Genomic DNA, 17,326 nt, shown 5'->3' on the forward strand with positions numbered 1-17,326 from the left:
GGCCTTGACTCTGACATATGTGCTTTAGAGGATCTGCAGAGAAGAATGGGAGAAACTCCGCAAATACAGGTGTGCTAAGCTTGTAGCGTCACACTCAAGAAGACTCTCGGCTGTAATCGCTGCCAAAGGTGATTCAACAAAGTACTGAGTAAAGGGTCTGGATACTTATATAAATACGAGGGCCCTGACAGAGTGGGGACAGGAAACCAACCTCTGTCAACGTCAACACATTGACTAGACTCTACCTGTCCCTTTCCTCGCCCCTACCTGGGCTCGACCCAGGGACCCTCTGCACCCACGAGCTGATCGTGGACTTCAGGAATCAGCAGGGGGGCTTACCGACTTATCAACATCGACAGCACTTCAAAAGAGAAGGTGGAAAACTTCAAGTTCCTCGGCGTACACATCACTGACAATCTGACAGCGTGGTGAAGAAGGCGCAGCAGCGTCTCTTCAACCTCAGGAGGCTGAAGAAATTTGGCTTAAGATCCTAAAAAACTTCTACAGATGCAGAAATGGAGAGCATCCTGTCAGTCTGTATCACCGCCTGGTACGGCAACTGCACCGCCCTCAACCGCAAGGCTCTCCAGAGGGGGGTGTGGTCTGCCCAACGCATCACCGGGGGCACACTGCCAGCCCTCCAGGACACCTACAGCACCCGATGTCACAGGAAGGCCAAAAAAGATCATCAAAGACATCAGCCATGGCCTGTTCACCCCGCTATCATCTAGAAAGGGAGGTCAATACAGGCGCATCAAAAATGGGACAGAGAGACTGAAAAACAGCTTCTGTCTCAAGGCCATTAGACTGTTAATTAAATAGCCATCACTAGCCGGCTACCACCCGGCTACTCAACCCTGCACCTTAGAGGCTGCTGTCCTATACACATAGACATGGAATCACTGGCCACTTTAATAATGGAACACTAGTCACTTTAATAATGGAACACTGGTCACTTTAATAATGGAACACTGGTGACTTTAATAATGGAACACTGGCCACTTTAATAATGGAACACTGGTCACTAATAATGGAACACTGGTCACTTTAATAATGGAACACTAGTCACTTTAATAATGGAACACTAGTCACTTTAATAATGGAACACTGGCCACTTTAATAATGGAACACTAGTCACTTTAATAATGGAACACTAGTCACTTTAATAATGGAACACTAGTCACTTTAATAATGGAACACTAGTCACTTTAATAATGGAACACTAGTCACTTTAATAATGGAACACTAGTCACTTTAATAATGGAACACTAGTCACTTTAATAATGGAACACTGGCCACTTTAATAATGGAACACTAGTCACTTTAATAATGGAACACTGGCCACTTTAATAATGGAACACTAGTCACTTTAATAATGGAACACTAGTCACTTTAATAATGGAACACTAGTCACTTTGATCATGGAACACTAGTCACTTTAATAATGGAACACTAGTCACTTTGATCATGGAACACTAGTCACTTTAATAATGGAACACTAGTCACTTTAATAATGGAACACTGGCCACTTTGATCATGGAACACTAGTCACTTTAATAATGGAACACTAGTCACTTTGATCATGGAACACTAGTCACTTTAATAATGGAACACTAGTCACTTTAATAATGGAACACTGGTCACTTTGATCATGTTTACATACTGCTTTACCCCTCTCATGTGTATATACTGTATATCAAATCAAATCAAATCAAATTTATTTATATAGCCCTTCGTACATCAGCTGATATCTCAAAGTGCTGTACAGAAACCCAGCCTAAAACCCCAAACAGCAAGCAATGCAGGTGTAGAAGCACGGTGGCTAGGAAAAACTCCCTAGAAAGGCCAAAACCTAGGAAGAAACCTACAGAGGAACCAGGCTATGTGGGGTGGCCAGTCCTCTTCTGGCTGTGCCGGGTGGAGATTATAACAGAACATGGCCAAGATGTTCAAATGTTCATAAATGACCAGCATGGTCAAATAATAATAAGGCAGAACAGTTGAAACTGGAGCAGCAGCACGGCCAGGTGGACTGGGGACAGCAAGGAGTCATCATGTCAGGTAGTCCTGGGGCATGGTCCTAGGGCTCAGGAGACAGACAGGTAGGTAGATAGAGGTTAGACAGGTAAGAGACAGACAGGTAGGTAGATAGAGGTTAGACAGGTAAGAGACAGACAGGTAGGTAGATAGAGGTTAGACAGGTAAGAGACAGACAGGTAGGTAGATAGAGGTTAGACGGGTAAGAGACAGACAGGTAGGTAGATAGAGGTTAGACAGGTAAGAGACAGACAGGTAGGTAGATAGAGGTTAGACAGGTAAGAGACAGACAGGTAGGTAGATAGAGGTTAGACAGGTAAGAGACAGACAGGTAGGTAGATAGAGGTTAGACAGGTAAGAGACAGACAGGTAGGTAGATAGAGGTTAGACAGGTAAGAGACAGACAGGTAGGTAGATAGAGGTTAGACAGGTAAGAGACAGACAGGTAGGTAGATAGAGGTTAGACAGGTAAGAGACAGACAGGTAGGTAGATAGAGGTTAGACAGGTAGGTAGATAGAGGTTAGACAGGTAAGAGACAGACAGGTAGGTAGATAGAGGTTAGACAGGTAAGATACAGACAGGTAGGTAGATAGAGGTTAGACAGGTAAGAGACAGACAGGTAGGTAGATAGAGGTTAGACAGGTAAGAGACAGACAGGTAGGTAGATAGAGGTTAGACAGGTAAGAGACAGACAGGTAGGTAGATAGAGGTTAGACAGGTAAGAGACAGACAGGTAGGTAGATAGAGGTTAGACAGGTAAGAGACAGACAGGTAGGTAGATAGAGGTTAGACAGGTAAGAGACAGACAGGTAGGTAGATAGAGGTTAGACGGGTAAGAGACAGACAGGTAGGTAGATAGAGGTTAGACAGGTAAGAGACAGACAGGTAGGTAGATAGAGGTTAGACAGGTAAGAGACAGACAGGTAGGTAGATAGAGGTTAGACAGGTAAGAGACAGACAGGTAGGTAGATAGAGGTTAGACAGGTAGGTAGATAGAGGTTAGACAGGTAAGAGACAGACAGGTAGGTAGATAGAGGTTAGACAGGTAAGATACAGACAGGTAGGTAGATAGAGGTTAGACAGGTAAGAGACAGACAGGTAGGTAGATAGAGGTTAGACAGGTAAGAGACAGACAGGTAGGTAGATAGAGGTTAGACAGGTAAGAGACAGACAGGTAGGTAGATAGAGGTTAGACAGGTAAGAGACAGACAGGTAGGTAGATAGAGGTTAGACAGGTAAGAGACAGACAGGTAGGTAGATAGAGGTTAGACAGGTAAGAGACAGACAGGTAGGTAGATAGAGGTTAGACAGGTAAGAGACAGACAGGTAGGTAGATAGAGGTTAGACAGGTAAGAGACAGACAGGTAGGTAGATAGAGGTTAGACAGGTAAGAGACAGACAGGTAGGTAGATAGAGGTTAGACAGGTAGGTAGATAGAGGTTAGACAGGTAAGAGACAGACAGGTAGGTAGATAGAGGTTAGACAGGTAAGAGACAGACAGGTAGGTAGATAGAGGTTAGACAGGTAAGAGACAGACAAGTAGGTAGATAGAGGTTAGACGGGTAAGAGACAGACAGGTAGGTAGATATAGGTTAGACAGGTAAGAGACAGACAGGTAGGTAGATAGAGGTTAGACAGGTAAGAGACAGACAGGTACAGTTGAAGTCGAAAGTTTACATACACCTTAGCTAAATACATTTAAACTCCGTTTTTCACAATTCCTGACATTTAATCCTAGTAAAAATGTCCTGTCTTAGGTCAGTTAGGATCACCACTTTATTTTAAGAATGTGAATAGTCAGAATAATAGTAGAGAGAATTATTTATTTCAGCTAATATTTCTTTCATCACATTCCCAGTGGGTCAGAAGTTTACATACACTCAATTAGTATTTGGTAGCATTGCCTTTAAATTGTTTAACTTGGGTCAAACGCTTCGGGTAGCCTTCCACAAGCTTCCCACAATAAGTTGGGTGAATTTTGGCCCATTCCTCCTGACAGAGCTGGTGTAACGGAGTCAGGTTTGTAGACCTCCTTGCTCGCACACGCTTTTTCAGTTCTGCCCACAAATGTTCTATAGGATTGAGGTCAGGGCTTTGTGATGGCCACTTCAATACCTTGACTTTGTTGTCCTTAAGCCATTTTGCCACACCTTTGGAAGTATGCTTGGGGTCATTGTCCATTTGGAAGACCCATTTGCGACCAAGCATTAACTTCCTGACTGATGTCTTGAGATGTTGCTTCAATATATACATATAATTTTCCATCCTCATTTTTTAAATTATTTTTATTTCACTTTTATTTAACCAGGTAGGCTAGTTGAGAACAAGTTCTCATTTACAACTGTGACCTGGCCACGATAAAGCATAGCAGTGTGAACAGACAACAACACAGAGTTACACATGGAGTAAACAATAAACAAGTCGATAACACAATAGAAAAAAAAGAAAAAATAAAGTCTATATACATTGTGTGCAAAAGGCATGAGGAGGTAGGCGAATATTTACAATTTAGCAGATTAACACTGGGGTGATAAATGATCAGATGGTCATGTGCAGGTAGAGATACTAGTGTGAAAAGTAAATAAATAAAAACAGTATGGGGATGAGGTAGGTAAATTGGGTGGGCTATTTACCGATGGACTATGTACAGCTGCAGCGATCGGTTAGCTGCTCAGATAACAACAGATGTTTAAAGTTGGTGAGGGAGACAAAAGTCTCCAACTTCAGCGATTTTTGCAATTCGTTCCAGTCACAGGCAGCAGAGAACTGGAAGGAAAGGCGGCCAAATTAGGTGTTGCCTTTAGGGATGATCAGTGAGATACACCTGCTGGAGCGCGTGCTACGGGTGGGTGTTGCCATCGTGACCAGTGAACTGAGATAAGGCGGAGCTTTACCTAGCATGGACTTGTAGATGACCTGGAGCCAGTGGGTCTGGCGACGAATATGTAGCGAGGGCCAGCCGACTAGAGCATAGAGGTCGCAGTGGTGGGTGGTATAAGGTGCTTTAGTGACAAAACGGATGGCACTGTGATAAACTGCATCCAGTTTGCTGAGTAGAGTGTTGGAAGCAATTTTGTAGATGACATCGCCGAAGTTGAGGATCGGTAGGATAGTCAGTTTTACTAGGGTAAGTTTGGCGGTGTGAGTGAAGGAGGCTTTGTTGCGGAATAGAAAGCCGACTCTAGATTTGATTTTCGATTGGAGATGTTTGATATGAGTCTGGAAGGAGAGTTTACAGTCTAGCCAGACACCTAGGTACTTATAGATGTCCACATATTCAAGGTCGGAACCATCCAGGGTGGTGATGCTAGTCAGGCGTGCGGGTGCAGGCAGCGAACGGTTGAAAAGCATGCATTTGGTTTTACTAGCGTTTAAGAGCAGTTGGAGGCCACGGAAGGAGTGTTGTATGGCATTGAAGCTCGTTTGGAGGTTAGATAGCACAGTGTCCAAGGACGGGCCGGAAGTATATAGAATGGTGTCGTCTGCGTAGAGGTGGATCAGGGAATCGCCCGCAGCAAGAGCAACATCATTGATATATACAGAGAAAAGAGTCGGCCCGAGAATTGAACCCTGTGGCACCCCCATAGAGACTGCCAGAGGACCGGACAGCATGCCCTCCGATTTGACACACTGAACTCTGTCTGCAAAGTAGTTGGTGAACCAGGCAAGGCAGTCATCAGAAAAACCGAGGCTACTGAGTCTGCCGTAAGAATATGGTGATTGACAGAGTCGAAAGCCTTGGCGAGGTCGATGAAGACGGCTGCACAGTACTGTCTTTTATCGATGGCGGTTAGAAGCTGTTCAGGAGCCTTTTGGCGCTTGGTACTGCTTGCCGTGCATTAGCAGAGAGAACAGTCTATGACTTGGGTGGCTAGAGTCTTTGACAATTTGTAGAGCCTCTGACACAGCCTGGTATAGAGGTCCTGGATGGAAGGGAGCTTGGCCCCAGTGATGTACTGGGCTGTATACCCAGTGATGTACTGGGCTGTATACACTACCCTTTGACACCGCCTGGTATAGAGGTCCTGGATGGCAGGGAGCTTGGCCCCAGTGATGTACTGGGCTGTATACGCTACCCTCTGACACCGCCTGGTATAGAGGTCCTGGATGGCAGGGAGCTTGGCCCCAGTGATGTACTGGGCTGTATACGCTACCCTCTGACACCGCCTGGTATAGAGGTCCTGGATGGCAGGGAGCTTGGCCCCAGTGATGTACTGGGCTGTATACGCTACCCTCTGACACCGCCTGGTATAGAGGTCCTGGATGGCAGGGAGCTTGGCCCCAGTGATGTACTGGGCTGTATACGCTACCCTCTGACACCGCCTGGTATAGAGGTCCTGGGTGGCAGGGAGCTTGGCCCCAGTGATGTACTGGGCTGTATGCCATACCCTTTGTAATGCCTTGCGGTCAGATTTCATGCAGTTTCCGTACCAAGAGGTGATGCAGCCAGTCAAGATGCTCTCAATGGTGCAGTTGTAGAACATTTTGAGGATCAGAGGGCTCATGCAAAATCAGCCTCCTGAGGGGGAAGAGACATTGTCGTACCCTCTTCACGACTGTGTTGGGTGTTGGTGTGTTTGGACGATGATAGGTGCTTAGTGATGTGGACATCGAGGAACTTGAAGCTCTCGACCCACTCCACTACAGGCCTGTCGATGTGAATGAGGGTGTGTTGGCCCTCCGTTTCCTGTAGTCCACGGTCAGCTCCTTTGTCTTGCTGACATTGAGGGAGAGGTTGTTCTCCAAGCACCACATTGCCAGGTCTCTGACCTCCTACCTGTAGACTGCCTCATCGTTGACAGTGATCAGGCCTACCAATGTTGTTGCCTGCAAATGTAATGATGGTGTTGGAGTCATGCACAGCTACGTAGTCATTGTTGCTATTGTTGCTCTTATACATTTCCACTTCACAATAACAGCACTTACACTTGACCGAGGCAGCTCTAGCAGGGCAGAAATTTGACGAACTGACTTGTTGGAAAGGTGGCATTTTATGATGATACCACATTGAAAGTTACTGAGCTCTTCAGTAAGGCCATTCTACTGCCACTGTTTGTCTATGGAGATTGCATGGACCTGTGCTCAATTTTTTATTTTATTTTATACCTGTCAGCAATGGGTGTGGCTGAAATAGCCAAATCCACTAATTTGAAGGTGTGTCCACATACTTTTGTTTATATACTGTATAACAATATGAGGCAACATCCCTGGTTGGTTAACTCGGGCTTAGGAGATATTATATGTTTCGTTCTTTAATCTAATATCAGTCAGTTAACATGACCTTCATGAATTTTGAAGCCTTTGTGATTTATTTTTATTTTTAATTACGCTTCAAAATTAACCAAAAGTGATGATAGTGACATTATAGCTGATTAAGATTATCTCATTAAGATGATCTCAAATCGTATAAGATATCCTCAGCCTGTGTTCACCACACACCTGATTTACAGCGTTTATCCAAAAACCCTACAAATCTTCCATTCATTTTCCCTAGGTTTTATCAACAACGAACAATGGCGGAGTTAGTGCCTACAAAAACACGCCATTGGGTGTCGAATACATGTTCAGGTTTAATATTTATCTCGAGCCGAGTCAACCAATCTGCGTTCGCCTTGCTCTGACGTTGACTTCTTCTTCCTGCCTGAGCCAATCAGCCACCGTGTTGTTGTTTCTCAGCTACTAGTGGGTTTGTTTGGGTTTAAAGAGCTGTTTGGTGATCGGGAAAGACACGAACGCCCCAAAAAATGAGCATCGTTCACAAATAAGTAAGATTATCGTTACAAATAATTAAGTCGGTGTTTCTGTACACGTTTCTACTGAGATTGCATCGATCGAGTGGTGACGATATTGTACATTCCCGTGCTTTTGTTTGATTTCCTTTACCTGTCTGCTCGCTACGTTACGTTAATTAAGCAAGCCTGTGACGTTAGAGCATCCAAACCAAAATGTCAATACATCCTACCTTTCTGACAGACCTGGGGATTGTGTTAGGTTGTAACGTTAACACTTGTTTAAATTATCCAAGGAACGTCGTTTGAAATCAAAGTCAGACCACTGGCCCGCTAATGTTTTGCTAGCGAGGCTTTTTGTCCGTTAGCAACAATAGAACGTTGCTGCACCAACCAGCCTCAGTCCTGGCAGCAAGCCTCCAGGCACAGACAGCTAGAAAGACAGACATGTTTCACTATTTCTTCCTCTGTGACTGGGTCTTTGTAGGTAGAGCAGATGGCTTGTCCGGGTCTGTAGTTGCAAGGGGATGGAATGTCAGCTTCTGGTTTCTAGAAGGCATGTTGATTTTGTGTGGGTGTGTTTATCTTCAACAGGGTGGTGTGTTTATCTCCAACAGGGTGGGGTGTTTATCTCCAACAGGGTGGTGTGTTTATCTCCAACAGGGTGGGTGTGTTTATCTCCAACAGGGTGGGGTGTTTATCTCCAACAGGGTGGTGTGTTTATCTCCAACAGGGTGGGTGTGTTTATCTCCAACAGGGTGGTGTGTTTATCTCCAACAGGGTGGTGTGTTTATCTCCTACAGGGTGGTGTGTTTATCTCCAACAGGGTGGTGTGTTTATCTCCTACAGGGTGGTGTGTTTATCTCCAACAGGGTGGTTGTGTTTATCTCCCAACAGGGTGGTTGTGTTTATCTCCAACAGGGTGGTGTGTTTATCTCCAACAGGGTGGTGTGTTTATCTCCAACAGGGTGGTGTATTTATCTCCAACAGGGTGGTGTGTTTATCTCCAACAGGGTGGTGTGTTTATCTCCAACAGGGTGGTGTGGGTGTGTTTATCTCCAACAGGGTGGTGTGTTTATCTCCAACAGGGTGGTGTGTTTATCTCCAACAGGGTGGTGTGTTTATCTCCAACAGGGTGGTGTGTTTATCTCCAACAGGGTGGTGTGTTTATCTCCAACAGGGTGGTGTGTTTATCTCCAACAGGGTGGTTGTGTTTATCTCCAACAGGGTGGTGTGTTTATCTCCAACAGGGTGGTGTGTTTATCTCCAACAGGGTGGTGTGTTTATCTCCAACAGGGTGGTGTGTTTATCTCCAACAGGGTGGTGTGTTTATCTCCAACAGGATGGTGTGTTTATCTCCTACAGGGTGGTGTGTTTATCTCCAACAGGGTGGTGTGTTTATCTCCAACAGGGTGGTGTGTTTATCTCCAACAGGGTGGGGTGTTTATCTCCAACAGGGTGGTGTGTTTATCTCCAACAGGGTGGTGTGTTTATCTCCAACAGGGTGGTGTGTTTATCTCCAACAGGGTGGTGTGTTTATCTCCAACAGGGTGGTGTGTTTATCTCCAACAGGGTGGTGTGTTTATCTCCAACAGGGTGGGTGTGTTTATCTCCAACAGGGTGGTGTGTTTATCTCCAACAGGGTGGTGTGTTTATCTCCAACAGGGTGGGGTGTTTATCTCCAACAGGGTGGGGTGTTTATCTCCAACAGGGTGGTGTGTTTATCTCCAACAGGGTGGTGTGTTTATCTCCAACAGGGTGGTGTGTTTATCTCCAACAGGGTGGTGTGTTTATCTCCAACAGGGTGGTGTGTTTATCTCCAACAGGGTGGTGTGTTTATCTCCAACAGGGTGGTGTGTTTATCTCCAACAGGGTGGTGTGTTTATCTCCAACAGGGTGGTGTGTTTATCTCCAACAGGGTGGTGTGTTTATCTCCAACAGGGTGGGTGTGTTTATCTCCAACAGGGTGGTGTGTTTATCTCCAACAGGGTGGTGTGTTTATCTCCAACAGGGTGGTTGTGTTTATCCCCAACAGGGTGGTGTGTTTATCCCCAACAGGGTGGTGTGTTTATCTCCAACAGGGTGGTGTTTTTATCCCCAACAGGGTGGTGTGTTTATCCCCAACAGGGTGGTGTGTTTATCTCCAACAGGGTGGTGTGTTTATCTCCAACAGGGTGGTGTGTTTATCTCCAACAGGGTGGTGTGAGTATCTCCAACAGGGTGGTGTGAGTACCAGCCGGCCCCGAGGTTAGGTCAGAGGTCATGGAGGTTCGTGTTGGAAGCGTGGTGTTCAGCTCCAGGTTTGACTCTGGAAACCTGGGCCGCGTGGAGAAGGTTGACTCCTTCCCCTCCGACGCCACCTGTCCCACTTCCACAACCCTTAGCAGCACCCCCGACTACGAGTTTAATGTCTGGACGCGCCCTGACTGTGCCGGGACAGAACACGAGAATGGAAACAGGTAACCTAGCAACTCTCACACACACACACACTCACACACACTCACACACACACACAATTGGACAGGTAGAACAATATGTCTAACCAACAACATACCTCTGAGCTCTGAGGAATAGAGCCTCCTCTGGGCTCTGAGGAATACAGCCTCCTCTGGGCTCTGAGGAATACAGCCTCCTCTGGGCTCTGAGGAATACAGCCTCCTCTGGGCAGCCTCCTCTGGGCTCTGAGGAATACAGCCTCCTCTGGGCAGCCTCTGAGGAATACAGCCTCCTCTGGGCTCTGAGGAATACAGCCTCCTCTGGGCTCTGAGGAATAGAGCCTCCTCTGGGCTCTGAGGAATAGAGCCTCTGGGCTCTGAGGAATACAGCCTCCTCTGGGCTCTGAGGAATACAGCCTCCTCTGGGCTCTGAGGAATACAGCCTCCTCTGGGCTCTGAGGAATACAGCCTCCTCTGGGCTCTGAGGAATACAGCCTCCTCTGGGCTCTGAGGAATAGAGCCTCCTCTGGGCTCTGAGGAATACAGCCTCCTCTGGGCTCTGAGGAATACAGCCTCCTCTGGGCTCTGAGGAATACAGCCTCCTCTGGGCTCTGAGGAATACAGCCTCCTCTGGGCTCTGAGGAATACAGCCTCCTCTGGGCTCTGAGGAATACAGCCTCCTCTGGGCTCTGAGGAATACAGCCTCCTCTGGGCTCTGAGGAATACAGCCTCCTCTGGGCTCTGAAGAATACAGCCTCCTCTGGGCTCTGAGGAATACAGCCTCCTCTTTGTGTGTTGCAGGTCCTGGTTCTACTTTAGTGTGCGTGGTGCTTTGCCGGGGCGACTGCTGAAGGTCAATGTAATGAATATGAACAAGCAGAGTAAACTGTACAACCAGGGAATGGCTCCTCTAGTCAAGACGGTACCTGGTAGGACACGCTGGGAGAGAGTACGGGACAGACCCACATACGAGGTATACACACTATACACACGTTATACCACTATATACACACGTTATACCACTATATACACACGTTATACCACTATATACACACGTTATACCACTATATATACACACGTTATACCACTATATATACACACATTATACCACTATATACACACGTTATACCACTATATACACACGTTATACCACTATATACACATTATACCACTATATACACACATTATACCACTATATACACACATTATACCACTATATACACACATTATACCACTATATACACACGTTATACCACTATATACACACGTTATACCACTATATACACACATTATACCACTATATACACACATTATACACACGTTATACCACTATATACACACGTTATACCACTATATACACACGTTATACCACTATATACACACATTATACCACTATATACACACATTATACACACGTTATACCACTATATACACACGTTATACCACTATATACACGTTATACCACTATATACACACGTTATACCACTATATACACGTTATACCACTATACACACGATATACCACTATATACACACATTATACCACTATATACACACGTTATACCACTATATACACACGTTATACCACTATATACACACGTTATACCACTATATACACACAATATACCACACTATACACACAATATACCACACTATACACACGTTATACCACTATACACACGTTATACCACTATATACACACATTATACCACTATATACACACATTATACCACTATATACACACGTTATACCACTATATACACACGTTATACCATTATACACACATTATACCACTATATACACACATTATACCATTATACACACGTTATACCACTATATACACACATTATACCACTATATACACACGTTATACCATTATACACACGTTATACCACTATATACACACATTATACCACTATATACACACATTATACCACTATATACACACGTTATACCACTATATACACACGTTATACCACTATATACACACATTATACCACTATATACACACGTTATACCACTATATACACACATTATACCACTATATACACACATTATACCAATATATACACACGTTATACCATTATACACACGTTATACCATTATACACACGTTATACCATTATACACACACACAATGTTTACAGATGGACTAAATCGCTGGGTTATTGGTTGACCAAAGGTTTCTCCTCTCCACCTCAGATGGTGGATAACCAGTTCATCCTGTCGTTTACCCATCGTCTGTTGGAAGTGAAAGGAGCGACCACGTTCTTCTCCTTCAGTTTCCCCTTCTCCTACAGCGAGAGTCAAGACCTGCTGACACAGCTGGACCAGAGATACCCTGACACAGCCACGCTCACACCCAGGTACACACACACATATATACACACACACACACACACACGTACACACACACGTACACACACACACGTACACACACACACGTACACACACACACACACACACGTGTACACACACAGAGATACCCTGACACAGCCACGCTCACACCCAGGTACACACACACACACACACACACACACACACACACACACACGTACACACACACGTACACACACACGTACACACACACACACGTGTACACACACAGAGATACCCTGACACAGCCACGCTCACACCCAGGTACACACACACATATATACACACACACACACACACACGTACACACACACATATATACACACACACACACACACACACACACGTACACACACACGTACACACACACACACACACGTACACACACACGTACACACACACACACGTGTACACACACAGAGATACCCTGACACAGCCACGCTCACACCCAGGTACACACACACATATATATACTCACACACACACACACACACACACTGACACAACTGGACCAGGGATACACACACACACACACACACACACACACACACACACACACACACACACACACAGACACACACCCATCCTCTGTAGTCAGTGTTTCAACGCTCTCTTTTCACAGTCTGCTGCCTCAGTTTGTATGATGGCAATTTGCATATACTCCAGAATGTTATGAAGAGTGATCAGATGAATTGCAATTAATTCCAAAGTCCCTCTTTGCCAAATAGTCTGAATCCCCCAAAAAACATTTCCACTGCATTTCAGCCCTGCCACAAAAGGACCAGCTGACATCATGTCAGTGTTAACACAGGTGTGAGTGTTGACGAGGACAAGGCTGGAGATCACTCTGTCATGCTGATTGAGTTTGAATAACAGACTGGAAGCTTCAAAAGGAGGGTGGTGCTTGGAATCCTTGTTCTTCCTCTGTCAACCATGGTTACCTGCAAGGAAACACGTGCCGTCATTGTTGCTTTGCCCAAAAAGGGCTTCACAGGCAAGGGTATTGCTGCCAGTAAGATTGCACCTAAATCAACCAGTTATCGGATCATCAAGAACTACAAGAAGAGCGGTTCAATTGTTGTGAAGAAGGCTTCAGGGCGCCCAAGAAAGTCCAGCAAGCGCCAGGACCGTCTCCTAAAGTTGATTCAGCTGTGGGATCGGGGCAGCACCAGTACAGAGCTTGCTCTGGAATGGCAGTAGGCAGGTGTGAGTGCATCTGTACGCACAGTGAGGCAAAGACTTTTGGAGGATGGCCTGATGTCAAGAAGGGCAGCAAAGAAGCCACTTCTCTCCAGGAAAATCATCAGGGACAGACTGATATTCTGCAAAAGGTACAGGGATTGGACTGCTGAGGACTGGGTTACAATCATTTTCTCTGATGAATCCCCTTTCCGATTGTTTGGGGCATCTGGAAAAAGCTTGTCCGGAGAAAACAAGGTGAGAGCTACCATCAGTCCTGTGTCATGCCAACAGTAAAGCATCCTGAGACCATTAATGTGTGGTGTAGCTTCTCAGCCAAGGGAGTGGGCTCACTCACAATTTTGCCTATGAACACAATCATGAATAAAGAGTGGTACCAACACATCCTCCGAGAGCAACTTCTCCCAACCATCCAGGAACAGTTTGGTGATGAACAATGCCTTTTCCAGCATGATGGAGCACCTTGCCATAAGGCAAAAGTGATAACTAAGTGGCTCGGGGAACAAACATCGATATTTTGGGTCCATGGCCAGGAAACTCCCTAGACCTTAATCCCATTGAGAACTTGTGGTCAGTCCTTAAGAGGCGGGTGGACAAACAAAAACCCACAAATTCTGACAAACTCCAAACATTGATTATGCAAGAATGGGCTGCCATCAGTCAGGATGTGGCCCAGAAGTTAATTGACAGCATGCCAGGGCGGATTGCAGAGGACTTGAAAAAGAAGGGTCAACACTGCAAATATTGACTCTTTGCATCAACTTCATGTAATTGTCAATAAAAGCCTTTGACACTTATGAAATGCTTGTAATTATACGTCAGTATTCCATAGTAACATCTTACAAAATTATCTAAAGACACTGAAGCAGCAAACTTTGTGGAAATTAATATTTGTGTCATTCTCAAAACTTTTGACCACGACTGTACATTGTTGTAATGATGTGCAAATAGTTAAAGTACAAAAGGGAAAATAAATAAACATAAATATGGGTTGTATTTACAATGGTGTTTGTTCTTCACTGGTTGCCCTTTTCTCGTGGCAACAGGTCACACATCTTGCTGCTGTGATGTCACACTGTGGAATTTCACCCAGTAGATATGGGAGGTTATCAAAATTGGTTTTGTTTTGAAATTCTGTGCGGATCTGTGTAATCTGAGGGAAATATGTGTCTCTAATATGGTCCTACATTTGTCAGGAGTTTAGGAAATGCAGCTCAGTTTCCACCTCATTTTGTGGGCAGTGTGCACATAGCCTGTCTTCTCTTGAGAGCCAGGTCTGCCTACGGCGGCCTTTCTCAATAGCAGGGCTTTGCTCACTGAGTCTGTACATAGTCAAAGCTTTCCTTAAGTTTGGGTCAGTCACAGTGGTCAGGTATTCTGCCACTTTGTGTACTCTCTGTTTAGGGTCAGTCACAGTGGTCAGGTATTCTGCCACTGTGTGCTCTCTGTTTAGGGTCAGTCACAGTGGTCAGGTATTCTGCCACTGTGTACTCTCTGTTTAGGGTCAGTCACAGTGGTCAGGTATTCAGTCACAGTGGTCAGGTATTCTGCCACTGTGTACTCTCTGTTTAGGGTCAGTCACAGTGGTCAGGTATTCAGTCACAGTGGTCAGGTATTCTGCCACTGTGTACTCTCTGTTTAGGGTCAGTCACAGTGGTCAGGTATTCAGTCACAGTGGTCAGGTATTCTGCCACTGTGTACTCTCTGTTTAGGGCCAAACAGCATTCTAGTTTGCACTGTTTTTTTGTTAATTCTTTCAGATGTGTTTTGTTTTCTCCTGATTTGGTTGGGTCTAATTGTGTTGCTGTCTTTGGCTCTGTGGGGTCTGTTGGTGTTTGTGAACAGAGCCCCAGGACCAGCTTGCTTAGGGGACTCTTCTCCAGGTTCATCTCTCTGTAGGTGATGGCTTTGTTATGGAAGGTTTGGGAATCGCTCCCTTTTAGGTGTTTGTAGAATTTAACGGTCTCTTTTCTGGGTTTTGATCATTAGCGGGTATCGGCCTAATTCTGCTCTGCATGTATTATTTGGTGTTCTACGTTGTACACGGATGTATTTGCAGAATTCTGCGTGCAGAAACTCAATCTGGTGTTTGTCCCGTTTTGGGAATTCTTGGTTGGTGAGCGGACCCCAGACCTCACAACCATAAAGGGCATTGGGTTCTATAACTGATTCAAGTGTTTTTAGCCAGATCCTAATCGGTATGTCTAATTTGATGTTCCTTTTGATGGCATAGGAGGCCATTTTTGCCTTGTCTCTCAGCTCGTTCACAGCTTTGTGGAAGTTAATGATGTTTAGGCCGAGGTATGCATCGTTTTATTTTGTGTACTCTAAGGCAACGGTGTCTAGATGGAATTTATATTTGTGGTCCTGGCGACTGGAGCTTTTTTGGAACACCATTATTTTGTTTTACTGAGATTTACTGTCCGGGCCCAGGTCTGTCAGGGCCCAGGTCTGTCAGGGCCCAGGTCTGTCAGGGCCCAGGTCTGTCAGGGCCCAGGTCTGTCAGGGCCCAGGTCTGTCAGGGCCCAGGTCTGGCAGGGCCCAGGTCTGGCAGGGCCCAGGTCTGTCAGGGCCCAGGTCTGTCAGGGCCCAGGTCTGGCAGGGCCCAGGTCTGTCAGGGCCCAGGTCTGTCAGGGCCCAGGTCTGTCAGGGCCCAGGTCTGTCAGGGCCCAGGTCTGTCAGGGCGCAGGTCTGTCAGGGCCCAGGTCTGTCAGGGCCCAGGTCTGTCAGGGCCCAGGTCTGTCAGAATCTGTGCAGTAGATCTAGGTGCTGCTGTAGGCCCTCCTTGGTTGGGGCCCAGGTCTGTCCGGGCCCAGGTCTGGCAGAATCTGTGCAGTAGATCTAGGTGCTGCTGTAGGCCCTCCTTGGTTGGGGCCCAGGTCTGTCCGGGCCCAGGTCTGACAGAATCTGTGCAGTAGATCTAGGTGCTGCTGTAGGCCCTCCTTGGTTGGGGACAGAAGCACCAGATCATCAACAAACAGTAGACATTTGACAATTTGACATTTGATAAGTACATTGTTTTCACTGAGGAAATGTACGAGTTTGGTGTTAATGATAATGCAGAGGATTTTCCCCAAGGTTTCTGTTGACGCTTCTCCCACAGTAGTTATTGGGGTCAAATTTGTCTCCACTTTTGTGGATTGAGGTGCTCAGTCATTGGTTCCAAATATGGGGGAAGATGCCAGAGCCAAGGATGATGTTAAAGAGTTTAAGTTTAGCCAATTGGAATTTGTTGTCTGTATATTCATCTCTCTCTCCCCCTCCAGGTGTGGTGACAGTGTATACTTCCACAGGGAGGTGTTGTGTCACTCTCTGGATGGTAACAGAGTGGATCTGTTGACGGTCACCAGCTGTCTCGGCATGCAGGAAGAGAGAGAACACCGCCTGGACAAACTGTTTCCTGATGCAGAGACCCCACGACCTCATCGCTTCACTGGCAAACAGGTAACACACCCGCACACAGTCACGCACACAGTCACGCACACAGTCACGCACACAGTCACGCACACACACCCTGACCACAGGGTGATGTTTAATCAGTAAGGTCTCT

The 17,326-nt window shown here is 45.8% G+C and overlaps 1 protein-coding gene across 1 annotated transcript in view; it reads left to right on the top strand.

Annotated features, from left to right (window-relative positions):
- The first annotated feature begins 7,701 nt into the window (after positions 1-7,701).
- agbl5 (AGBL carboxypeptidase 5) overlaps positions 7,702-17,326 on the top strand; it is an 84,507-nt gene continuing 74,882 nt past the window's right edge. Inside the window, 5 exon segments of the mRNA XM_065026106.1 lie at positions 7,702-7,803; positions 9,964-10,226; positions 11,004-11,175; positions 12,403-12,566; positions 17,043-17,220. Of these exon segments, the coding sequence (XP_064882178.1) occupies positions 10,030-10,226; positions 11,004-11,175; positions 12,403-12,566; positions 17,043-17,220 (711 nt within the window). The 5' untranslated portion in view covers positions 7,702-7,803; positions 9,964-10,029.

This window comes from Oncorhynchus nerka, linkage group LG13 (genome assembly GCF_034236695.1).
Source record: "Oncorhynchus nerka isolate Pitt River linkage group LG13, Oner_Uvic_2.0, whole genome shotgun sequence".
Taxonomy (NCBI): Eukaryota; Metazoa; Chordata; class Actinopteri; order Salmoniformes; family Salmonidae; genus Oncorhynchus; species Oncorhynchus nerka.